At 45.1% G+C, this 12904-nt stretch overlaps 1 protein-coding gene across 1 annotated transcript in view; it reads left to right on the top strand.

Moving 5' to 3' along the window:
- Nucleotides 1-12904, top strand: part of RGS9 (regulator of G protein signaling 9) — a 956925-nt gene that overhangs the window by 437942 nt on the left and 506079 nt on the right. The window contains exon 9 of the mRNA XM_086930945.1: nt 2237-2299. Coding sequence (XP_086787071.1) covers nt 2237-2299 — 63 coding nt within the window. The remainder of the gene's footprint in view (nt 1-2236; nt 2300-12904) is intronic.

Genomic DNA, 12904 nt, shown 5'->3' with positions numbered 1-12904 from the left:
CAAAAAAAAGCCCCCTTGCATCAAAATGGGTGTGAGAATGCATTTTGCACTAATAAATAGTTCTAAATGGAACAAAACACAAATAGGGAGTGAGAGCAGCCGCCTGTGCTCACTAAATGTGCTCTGGGGGTACGGATTTCCCCCATCTTACTCCCAGCATTTAGAGCTATTTCAGAGCGCAAAATGCACCTTCATGTCCAAAATGGATGCGAGGATGCATTTTACGCTAAGAAATAGTGCTGAATGCGGCAGGACACAAATAGCGAGTACGAGCAGCTGCTCACGCTTTCTAAATGTGCTCTCGCGCTAGGATTACCCCTCCACCTGAGCAGGAGTAATCGAGGAAATACTGATATTACACCGATTACGTAATTGAATGTACTCCCAGGCTTAATAAAAACAACTTGCATGAAGTATTTTGTTATTGTTTCACCTATTATTTTGAAATCTCGCTGTCATTATTCACGTGTGATGAATGAATGTTCTTAAAAGTTTGATTGGGTGCTGCCAGCTGTGGCACGTGCTGCAATGCCCATGGCCTTTTTTTCCGGAACCATGCAGAAGCAGAGCGACACTGGCAGGAGCCCTGTGCGTGCTGTGTGGCGTCATGAGATATGCATGAGGATCATCGCGTGCCGCAAGAAGGAGCAGATTTGTGCTCACCTAAGTGCATTTGCTCATTTGGCGCGCACAGCTCCACACAAAGCCTCCCTGCTTCCAGGCACAAAGTCAGGCTTGCGTGAATGACAGCAAATGATACCCGTTCATTCGGTTTGCAATTCGGATTGGGTATTTAGTTTGGGGTATTACACTCAGATCAGCATTGACTGGTCATCCATGACGGATGACTGCTTATCTAACCAGTGGCGGCTAGTTGGGAATGGGGATGGTGGGGAAGAAGACAATGGGGGGAGTGATTGAAAATATATATTTTTTTAAACGCACTTACCTTTTCTCCACCGGATGCATGGCTCCTCCTCTTCTTTACGGCTGGCCAAGCAGTCATGTGCAGTTAGTGTGCATAGTCCACGCCTCCTCCCACCATGACCCACCGGCCCCACCCCGCCCTAATCCAGCTTGCAGCAACCAAAAATAAAACGACGATAACCTTGTTAATATTATTTTTGCCACTATTGCCTCTTCCAATGATGCTTTATTTTTTTTATTCTTTGGATGATCCGACTGCTGGTAGGTCTACTCAAATAATAGCTTTTTCATCACATTTGTGTCATGACCACTGTTAGACTTCATGAACTTATTGGTCAGCCAGGGACAAGACAAAGGCTCCATCAAATTTAGTTGTGGGTAATCTTTCTTTGATGCCACTACTACTGTTTTTTGTCCAGTTTTAGCTAGGCCTAAAGTCTTTTGACTCTCCCAACAAGGTTATCACTGTTTTACTTTTCCCCTTTTCACTGCTTTAAAAGCAGTGGTGCGACGCTCCTCCGCCTTAGTGGAGGATCTGCTACTGTATCTAAAAGTGGAGACATGGCACCTACTACAGGCTGCGCTGGCTCGCCACACTGTGTGATCCTTGGAAAGTCAGTTTATCTGCAGTACGTTATTTTCCATAGCTGCCAACGCTGGGTATGCTTAGAGGTTGCTGAGCACCAATAACAGCTGCTATAGTCATCAAAACTGGACAAGGCATTATATTCCCATTTTGTTGATCTGTGAAAAGACTAGAGACAGTTTAGTATTTGTTGTCAAGCTGAATGATATGCAACTTCTCGTTCATTTCATGGCCTCCTCCTCCATTCAGTCGTAGGATATGGCCAGTGATCAGATGCACATTTTGCAACTCGCCACAAAACAGCCTGTACTCTCTCTAAAAGTGTTACCCTCTCTAAACGTGTTCCCTGGCACAGGACCCGTAAGTAGCCTCAGAGTGTCCTGCCAATGAAAGCCCATCTTTTATCCATTGTCCCTGTAGAGATCACAGTGGTGTCGGTAGGCAGTTGAGCAAGCCGTGGTACCCAAGAGGAAGCTGCAGTTCAGGACAGTGCCTTATATCCGAAAGGCCAGTGCCTCTAAGTCTTTCAGGACTAATACATTGTCAGTCACATGCATCAGGTTGTCCTATAGTGTACCTGTCGGCCTCCCCTGCTGAACAGCTCCTTAAATGTACCCTTGTCATTGCAGGATTCAGGATAGAAGCGACCAATCAATTATCATCGAATTTACTGAGTCATAGGAAAAAATGGAATATGTAACGAATCTGACTTTCTTTCCACAGCCAGGAGCATTCGATATTCTTGACTATGGGATGAACCGTGCAACAGATCCCAACATGGTTAAGGTAAACAGGTAAGTCGCAATGTATTCATGATTTTAATTCGCAGTTTCATGCTTTTGAACCGATTTTTGCACATGTTGGACTGCTTTATTGAATGTTCTCTGAATACCTAAAGATGCATTATATGATACATTTGCAATGTAAATAATTCATATTGTGAGATTAGTATCTATGAAAACACAACAAGAAGATGGACGGAGTGTTGAAACCTTTTGACCACTCAAGAGTTCTGGGTTCAATCCATTGTTCTTTTGCTCATCGTGTCACCCCAGTTTGGGCCCAGCCATATGCAAATCAGTCTTGACCCTGTTTCTCATGGAAACAGTCCAGCCCGAACTGCTAAGCCAGGTCCTCCTTGGACCGAAAATAATCATCCGGGGACCGGTTTCTGGATATCACCCCTCATCAGCCAGGCTAGCTTGATTCCAGTGGCACAGTTAGCAAGGAAAAACATCCGGGCATACCCTTGGCCACTTAGTGCAAACACAGCAAACACAACAAGATGATGGATGGAGTGCAGAAACTTTTCCCGGTCCAAGGATGCTTGTTTCGGGACAAGGGTAGACCTGGCCTGGCTGTTCGGGCAGGACTGTTAACATGGGGAGCAGGTTCAAGACTGATTTGCATATGGCTGAGTCGAAACTAGGGTGACGAAGTGAGCTGAAGAGTTATGGATTTAACCCAGATCTGTGACTGTGGGTGAGTGTTTGAAAAGTTTCAGCCCTCCATCCATCATCTTGCTGTGTTGCTATGTTTGTCCTAAAATAGCCCAAATCGTTTATGAAAAACATCTTCAACAGATTTAACTCAGCTGTTCCCATAAAAAACGCATAAGCAAGTGCTAAAAACGAGGTTATTCTGACCATTGTAGTAAGGCTCATTTATAGAAAATGATTGGCTATTTGGTATTCCATAGGCTAGAGTTCATCGTTTGGCATCATTTGTAATTCTTGGAGACTGGATGGTACAGAGAAAGTTATGGGCTAATGTAATCCACTAGCTCCATGTTAGAGTGGGAGGTAGAGCACCATGGGTAGCTTCTGAGGTGTTGATGGTGCTGATATTATCTATAATCGGGACTGTGAGGAGGGAAACGGTCATGAAAATGTGCCTATTGTGGGGTCAAGCAGATCGCTGCCATCGCAGAATATTTTTTCATGGTCTTCCCATGTTGTTTGCTGCCACAACCTTGCTTGTTGGTAAAATAACACTAAGGCCTTAATGTCAACCATGCTGGAAAATATGTCGGAATAGGCTAATCTGGTATTAGCATTACTGGAAACTAGTACTTTCTGTAATTTATATTACACAAGTGTAGACTCATGTGGATTCCGATTGTCCTCTTGGAAAAGCTGCACTGGTTGTCAGTCCGCCAAAGAGTGAAGTTTAAGACCTGTTGTGTGGTCCACAAGGGTTTACATGGACTTGGACCCACCTACCTAGCAGAGAAATTTACCCCGTATGTTCCTGCCCGTACCCTTAGGTCGAGCGATCAGCTGCTCCTGCGGGTTCCTAGGATTAGAAAGGCAAGGCAAGGAGGCAAAGCCCTATCAGTGGTTGGGCCTGTATTATGGAACAAGCTTCCACTTTTGCTGAGGCAGTGTCCGGACCATCTGACCTTTAGAAAAAGGCTGAAAACTATCTTATTTCAAATTTGACACAGCTTTGAATTTTTCCACTAGGATCCTCTTTCTTTTATGATTGGCTATCCCCCCTTTTTAGGTCTCGGCTAAAAGACGCGCGTAAGCGCGTCTCCGCCGAGATCTTATGTTAGCGAGTAGCAGTCCCAGGAGACACTCCTGGCCGCGCGCAGGCGATTCTAAACTGGCACGCGCATTAGCACGAGCGCTGCGCGAGGCTCCCACACAACACACGCATACATAGAAACAGAAGCGCTCACGCACGCACATACATACAGAACCCCCCCACTCATACACACACACACACACACACACACACACACACACACACACGCGCGCGCGCACCGGCCCCCCCTCTCCCCTTTAACTTACTGCTCCGCACCGGCAGGGAGAGTTGACGCTGCGGCTCCTATCCCGGGACTCCCTCTTGGTCAAGGGAGCCCCGCAACACGCGTACAACGTCCTGTTGTTGGCCCCGGGGGCTCTCCACGCTCGCAGGAGCCCCGGGCCGCTCCACGCATTTCCTCCGCCTGCCTCCTCTTCCGGTCCGGACGCGGCTCCGCCCCCGTCACAGGCGACCTTGCCTGACTTCCGGTGCGGCCGCGGCGGAATTCCGGGGGCAGTAAGTTATTGTATATTTGGCTGCTAAATGAAAGCGTGTCCATCTGCCACTGACATTTAAATTTACTAAAAATATGTGAATATGCCCTAAATCCAAATGTAAATTTAATTTAGCTAAAAACTATTATTATTTTAAGTGAAATTAATGTTTTCATGTAAATCAAAACCCATGCTGAACAGTTTGTTTCGGCATTACTGTTTGCATGTCATATTTTTATCTTTTTGAAGGAAATGTACTACTTTTGAGTAGAGAAGTAGTCTAAAGCGTGATTTAACACATGCTGCTCGAAATGTGAACTTGGCGTGGTACAGACAGCTTCAGTGTGTTTCCTTGTTTTCTCTGTTTTGACATTATGCACTAGTTCTAGCTGTGGAAGGAAGCTGTAGTGAGTGCAGAGTAGTGAGTGTGAGTAGTGAGTGTGAGTAGTGAGTGCAGAGTAGTGAGTGCAGAGTAGTGAGTGCAGAGTGCAGAGTAGTGAGTGCAGAGTAGTGAGTGCAGAGTAGTGAGTGCAGAGTAGTGAGTGCAGAGTAGTGAGTGCAGAGTGCAGAGTAGTGAGTGCAGAGTGCAGAGTAGTGAGTGCAGAGTGCAGAGTAGTGAGTGCAGAGTGCAGAGTAGTGAGTGCAGAGTAGTGAGTGCAGAGTAGTGAGTGCAGAGTAGTGAGTGCAGAGTAGTGAGTGCAGAGTGAAGAGTAGTGAGTGCAGAGTGCAGAGTAGTGAGTGCAGAGTGCAGAGTAGTGAGTGCAGAGTAGTGAGTGCAGAGTAGTGAGTGCAGAGTAGTGAGTGCAGAGTAGTGAGTGCAGAGTGCAGAGTAGTGAGTGCAGAGTGCAGAGTAGTGAGTGCAGAGTAGTGAGTGCAGAGTAGTGAGTGCAGAGTAGTGAGTGCAGAGTAGTGAGTGCAGAGTAGTGAGTGCAGAGTAGTGAGTGCAGAGTAGTGAGTGCAGAGTGCAGAGTAGTGAGTGCAGAGTAGTGAGTGCAGAGTAGTGAGTGCAGAGTAGTGAGTGCAGAGTAGTGAGTGCAGAGTAGTGAGTGCAGAGTAGTGAGTGCAGAGTAGTGAGTGCAGAGTGCAGAGTAGTGAGTGCAGAGTAGTGAGTGCAGAGTAGTGAGTGCAGAGTAGTGAGTGCAGAGTAGTGAGTGCAGAGTAGTGAGTGCAGAGTGCAGAGTAGTGAGTGCAGAGTGCAGAGTAGTGAGTGCAGAGTAGTGAGTGCAGAGTAGTGAGTGCAGAGTAGTGAGTGCAGAGTAGTGAGTGCAGAGTAGTGAGTGCAGAGTAGTGAGTGCAGAGTGCAGAGTAGTGAGTGCAGAGTGCAGAGTAGTGAGTGCAGAGTAGTGAGTGCAGAGTAGTGAGTGCAGAGTAGTGAGTGCAGAGTAGTGAGTGCAGATTAGTGAGTGCAGAGTGCAGAGTAGTGAGTGCAGAGTAGTGAGTGCAGAGTGCAGAGTAGTGAGTGCAGAGTGCAGAGTAGTGAGTGCAGAGTGCAGAGTAGTGAGTGCAGAGTGCAGAGTAGTGAGTGCAGAGTGCAGAGTAGTGAGTGCAGAGTAGTGAGTGCAGAGTAGTGAGTGCAGAGTAGTGAGTGCAGAGTGCAGAGTAGTGAGTGCAGAGTGCAGAGTAGTGAGTGCAGAGTGCAGAGTAGTGAGTGCAGAGTGCAGAGTAGTGAGTGCAGAGTGCAGAGTAGTGAGTGTGCAGAGTAGTGAGTGTGCAGAGTAGTGAGTGCAGAGTAGTGAGTGTGCAGAGTAGTGAGTGTGCAGAGTAGTGAGTGTGCAGAGTAGTGAGTGTGCAAAGCAGTGAGTGCAGGTGCAGAGTGGTGTGTATTGGCAATGTAAATGACAATGCCATTTATCTATGATTTAAAGAAAAAAAAAGAAATGTCATGAGCAATGCCAATTGCTCTACCTTTAATGATGCCGAGACCATTGCTTTGCAAATGCTTGTTCTATCTGTTACTGGCGTTTTCTTTGGGCGCGGAGATACTCTTCTGGGAGTGGATTTAAGCTCGATATAAACCCATAAATAAATAAATAAATAAATAAATAAATAGGGTACTAGTAGAGTGTGTAATTTCCTGTTTTCCTTAAGAATATTGCATAGCTTCTAGCACGCAAGACATGGGAGAACTATGGGAATTTGAGAACTTGAGGGAATTGTGAAAGACGTGTGCCACAGACGCGTGGCCTGCACTAGCAACATTCACTGTGTAACTTATAGCAATTGCATGAATACACCCTGTTCCCGGTATAGTACGGCATTAGCATTTTGTACCTGAGTAGATACTTCAGCGCAGATTTACTAGGAGTTTGCATCAGGTTGCATCACATTTTTGGGGCACCTCGATGCGAAATCTATTTGGTATTTACAAAGCCAGGCAAAGTATGAGTTGTGTGATTTTTACATGAGGTCATTTCTACTTGTGGATAGATGATTAAAATGAGGGTCTCATAATGGAAAACGGTGCAATAATTCTCATTGTCATGCATATGACCGACCGATGGTGTGCCAAGAACCAGAGACCCTCCTGTTGTTACCAGAAATACTTGAATTGATGGGAAGGGTAAAAATGGTCTTGTGACCAAATTACACAAAATGTTTTACCTCTGCACTACTACCAGCAAGTTTGACCTAATGATAATGTCTGTAATTCATAGGAGTGCCTGTTTGAGTTAAGGATCACTCAACTACAAAATGGGCTTGTGTCTCTGAGTTTTATGGGTTGCAGAATTTTTTTTTCACTTCTTTGGGACTGACCTTTAGAAAAATGGGCACCGGGGATACTATATATTGGATCTGGCCTTTTGAGATACACTGTACTTTCTGTTTGGTGGATCACGTCTGCGGTTTCAGGCTCTAACTTGGGCCATGCCCCGCAGGGGAGGCGGTGTGCTCAACAGTTTCTTACAAAGCAGTCAAAGTTGACAAACATGAGCCCTGGTGCAAAGGGATGCTAGAGCTGCACCTCAGTACATCCCGCAGGAGGTTAAGTGTGGATACAGTGTAACCTGGAGGACGCTTTTGATAAATCGAAGGGGCTCACCTCGGTGCATGGCTCCATGTGGATTGTGGTGTTCTTGTGAGGGTATCCTTTTTCAAAGGAGGTGGTCTCATCACTGAGCAGGATCACCAGAGAGGTGTCCCATGTTCACTTGTAGCTTTTCAATGTGCTTAATGATCTCAATGGACAGTCTCCAATTCGGTGCACCTGATCTAGTTCATTGGCTGCTCCACGGAATTATGGAAAGGGCAGACACAGCCTTGGTGGACTAGAGCTGTTGTCTCCTTTCGGGGGTCTGCGTCACAGGTCGATTCAGAGGCAGGTCTAGTTCCAGGAGTAGACGTTCACCCCGGCTCGAAAGGGGAGCATACACTGTACCGAGGCTACAATCTGGAAAGCTGTGTCTAGTTGTCTCAAAAGTAAACCTGAAATGAATTCGAAGTGCTGGCTTGAGGGATTCACAACTAATACTGTCCTGGTGAAATGGACACTGCTTTTATAACCACAAGGATTCTATCAAAAAAGTGAATAGGTGATAATTTTTATATATACTTTTTACCGTTTACACCAGGGTGCTAGGCTCTCTCTTACACATGGAAAGATGGGAGCACAATGTGCTTGTTAAAATACCCCTCACACTCTAAAAAACCAAGTAGAGTCATGCTTCATCATAGGGGTCTTCCCGCCCCTATAACGGGACGGGGCGTGCTACGACCAGACGGAATACGCGGGAGCACTAAGATGTGACAGAGGCTATGTGTGGGTGTATAGGAGTCAGTGAAAGTGTAGGGACCTAACACTAGTGAGTGTGTAAAAAAGTGAAAAAATGGAAAAGATTTAAAAATTCCCTGGCTAGTAGAAAAAAACACATTTATTAACTTCTCCAGCTGGGAACATTAAGAAGGGGTTGTGTGGTAGAGCATTAGCTACTACCTTGTCGACATGTTTCGTAAGCAGTCCCCTACTGCTTACTCATCAGGACCAAAAAGACGGTCCCTACTGTTGTTTACTCAGTTTCTAACAGATAATGCCTACTGTCCTATAAACAGCCAACAAAATTAAGTTGGGTGTTTAGGCCTCAGGGCATGAGTTGGCCCTCACGAGGCAGAAAAAATCGACCTATTTGGTCTCTGTAAGAAAAAGAAAGAGGAAAGCCAACATAAATTTATGCACGGACATTGTTTTCTGAGTGGGAAAGAAAACAAACAAACAAACAGGTTTTTTCTTATAGGAGACCACAATTTCAATTATGTAAAAGTGGATCTGCTTTCATACATGCAAATCAACATGTAGTCATGGGTCTCTTTTGGTATCATTGCCTTATGTTTGAGACACCAATGGTACCGTTTTTTAGGACCATTATCATGGTTTCACACACACACACACTAACAATCGTGACTCAATGCACTAACCACACACCAACACAAGAGGGGAGGGGGGCCTTCCTGTAAAGATGTTTCTGGGTTGGGAAACGTGACATACTTATTTCAGAGTTGAGAATCGTGACATACTTATCTCAGCAGTTATCATGCCCCATGAGGTATTGCAGGCGAGGGGTAATCTGCGCAGTATCACTGAGAGAGACAAAGGTTCATTTCAGGTGTTCGTTTTTAAAAAAAGCGCAGCGAGATATTAATGCGTTTGTCTACCCCCACGACCTGTTTTTTAAAGACTCCAGGTCAGAGTCTATTACTTACGTCTCTGCTAACAACAGGAAAACATTGTTCCTACCCCCGTGCACCTCCGAGGATTGCCGGGCTCAAGTGGCTTGATGCTTATGAAAGCCGTTATGCTTCCGCGTTCATTCCGCGCTAAGTGCCGCCCCCTTTGTTTTGGGCTAGAGCGTCAACCCTGCAAGATGGCGACCTATTTTTGGCACAGCGGAGGGGTAAAGGATGCGGAAGTCTTTTTTTCGTTTCTATTAATTCGGAACCCAGAAAAACGATGGTATTATAAACCCTCCGGGACATAATTACATATAAATTCAATTTGATCACGTAATTTAAAATCATTCAAGAGGTATCTTTTGTTGTAAGTACAGCCTCGTGATGATTAGCATGAGATGAGGGATTTTTTAGGGGGAAGAGAATATTGCCACATTGGATCAATGTGCATGGCATTTGAGCAGAGTACTTATAAGGTATGTGTAGAAAATTGTTGCTGGTAAGCTCTCACGGTGGAAATAACTGTTAGAGGGAGATATTAAGTGACTAGCCTACAGTTGGCTCCACGGTATATCATCATTCAGTCCATATTTATGTGACTGGACGCGGAAAACCCATCGCTGTTCTTTTTCCAGCAGGAATCTTTCGTTACTTACTAGTTCTATTATTGTCCATTTAATTTCCTCGGGTTTGTGGTTCATTTCGAGGAAATGGTTAGTAAGTTTTGTACTTGTTTTTTTGCATTTGATTGTGCTTTTATGTTCGCCAATCCTTACCTTAATGGCCCTGCTCGTCATGCCAACATATTCCAGTTGGCATGGGCAGGTGATAAGGTATACAACATTTACGCTGTTGCAGTTGCTGAATGCCCTCTGTTCCCACACCATGCCATTTTTGAAGGTTATTTCTTTACTTTTCTTGGTCAATCCACATACCTTGCATCCGCCACATGGGTAGTGACCTTGGACAAAGTTGGGATTTCTTTGTATGCTGATGTCAGATTTTGGTCTTGTGTGGACCAGGACGTCCCTCAAGCTCTTTGCTTTTTTATGTGCGAACATGGGTTTTGATATGTCCAACCCCCCACTGTTCAGGATTTTCCAATTCTTGTTTATGATCTTGGTTACTAAGTTTGAACTGGTGTTATAAGTAGTCACGCAGATCGGACGTTTTTCTTCCTCTGTTGCTGTTTTTTCTTCCAACAGGCTTTCCCGGCAGTTGTTCCTTGCTCGTGTGTAGGCCTGATTTATGACATTCTCAGGATACATCCGTGCTCTTAGTTTCCTTTTTAGGTCACTTGACTGGGTTTTAAAAGACTCAATCTCAGTGCAATTTCTGCGTAAACGCAAGAACTGTCCATATGGTAAGCTGTCCCGCAGGTGCCTGGGGTGGAAACTACTGTACATGAGGAGACAGTTCTTGGAGGTACTCTTGAAATGAGTCGTGGTCATCAATTTCCCGTTTTTAGGAAAAATGTTAAGGTCCAGAAAAACCAAGTTGCTCCTGGATACTGTGCTTGTGAACCTTAAGAAATCGTCCTGCAGATTTAACCATGTTAGGAACTGTCCCGAATCCTTTTCATCTCCATCCCAGATGATAAGGATATCATCGATGTAACGTTTCCATAATCTGATTTTGGGTCTGAATGGATTGTTCGGGTTCAATATTTTAGTGACCTCTAAATGATGTACATATAGACCAGCTATACTAGGGGCAAATGTACTTCCCATGCTGGTCCCATGCTTTTGTACATACAAGGTGCCCTCATACTCGAAAAAGTTCTCTTTCAAAGCCAAAGCACAACAGTTCATTACCACATTACGCGGTGTCTGATATTCCCAAAAATCCTCGAACAGAACATCCTCAATGATGTCTAGGGTGGCTTGGTGGGGCAGACTAGTGTACAGACTTTCAACATCACAGCTGATTAACAGCTGGGTTTCGGGGTCAAAACGTATCTCTTCCAGAAGGTTTAGCACTTCTTTTGTATCCTTCAGATACGTAGATGTTTTTTGTACCATTGGTCTTAGAAATGCGTCTGCGAACCTAGAGACTGGTTCCAGGACCGACCCAATCCCCGAGACAATTGGTCTCCCGGGGGGGTTTTGGAGGTTTTTGTGGATCTTAGGTAGGGTATACAGGTAGGGGGTTCTTGGATTCTTTTGGATTAAGAAATCCCCCTCCTTCTTCGTGATCCAATCGTGCGATAGTGCCTCCTCAACCATTGTGCCTATCTTGTTTTGTATGCTGACCGTAGGATCATTATTGATGACTCCGTAGTTTCTTTCATCCTGCAGTAGTCGTCTACATTCCTTGTCGTAGTCTTCCACGTTCTGTATCACCGTTGCACCACCCTTATCGGCAGGTTTTATTATCAGTCTTCTGTTGTTACTCAGGTCACGTAGAGCCTGTCTCTCTTCACTGGTGATGTTCTGAAAAACGCGCTTCTCATTCGGATTTATGTTCTCTAAATCCTTCATTACGGCTTTTTCAAAAGCAAGGAGTTCGACTGGAAGGGTGCTGTCCAAAGGTGTAAAATTGGATTTGGGTTTTAGATTTGTATCCCCATGGTCTGAAGTGTCCTCTTTGTCTTTAAAGAAAATTTGCAGTTTCAAGCGTCGCATGAATTCTTGGACTTCTCGGCACAGATGGAATTTGTCCATGTTTGCTGTAGGCACATATCCCAGGCCTTTTTCCAAAACCCTTCTTTGTGGAGGGGTGAGTTCGGTGTCTGAAAGGTTGACAATCAGGCTCACTTCTTGCTCGTTGTGGCACCCGTCATGCTCCTCGTTGCGACTCGAGGAGTTTCTTCTTCCTCGGTATTCCAATGGACTGTGGACCCTCTCCGGTTCCTTCCTTTCGGTCGTCCTTGGCGTGCCCCTAAAAAAGGAGCCGATGGATCAAAGTATCCGTAGTCTTGTTGTTGATAGCCCCAATTGGGGTATGGTCCTTGCGGATGTTGGAAGGGTGGTGGTCCATATGGTTGTTGCTGAGGGTACATCATGGGAGGGTTGAAGGTATTCCATCCTCTTTGGCCCCTGAAGTTAGGTCTGCGGAAATTCCTCCTATTCCCCCGTGCCCTTGGGCTTCTATTTCTGCTCGAGCTTGAGCTGTTAGAGCCTGAGTCAGATGTTTCGTCATCTGTTACGTTGTCATTCATTGTTTTATAATCATCCCTGATGTAGGGATAGATCCTCTCCTTTGACCATCGGCTGTTGTCTTTCTTTAGTTTGTCATATTTACTGGTTTTTAGAGTAGTTTCAAACTCATTCAGGGTCTTATTCATTTCGTCTAGATATTTCTTGATATCAGCTGGAGATTCATAGCTTTTGATCCGTACTTCTATAGTCTGTATCTCTATTTTTAGCTCACTCGCCAATCTACTTGCTGTTTTGATAATAAGGACTATCCAGTCCCTAGTACATCTCCAAGAAATTTTAGACCAATCTATTTTGAAGGTTTTGTCGTGTAGGAAAATGAAGGGTTCATTACGGACAACAAGGCCAGATGGTGCAGTATTCACCTTTAGATATTCAGACATTAGTAGTCCATGGAGGGCTGTCTTAATCTGTGTTTTCCTTAGCTCCTCCAGCTCGTCCCAATCATTGTTTTTATTTGAAGGGCCCGCAGTATTCAAGCCATCGAAGGTTCCTAGGGATGCCATAAGATTCGAGATTTCATCTTCAGTGAAGGCTAGGCCAAGGTC

Source organism: Lissotriton vulgaris, chromosome 7, assembly GCF_964263255.1.
Source record: "Lissotriton vulgaris chromosome 7, aLisVul1.2, whole genome shotgun sequence".
Classification (NCBI taxonomy): Eukaryota; Metazoa; Chordata; class Amphibia; order Caudata; family Salamandridae; genus Lissotriton; species Lissotriton vulgaris.
This window is presented reverse-complemented; position numbering and strand designations above follow the sequence as displayed.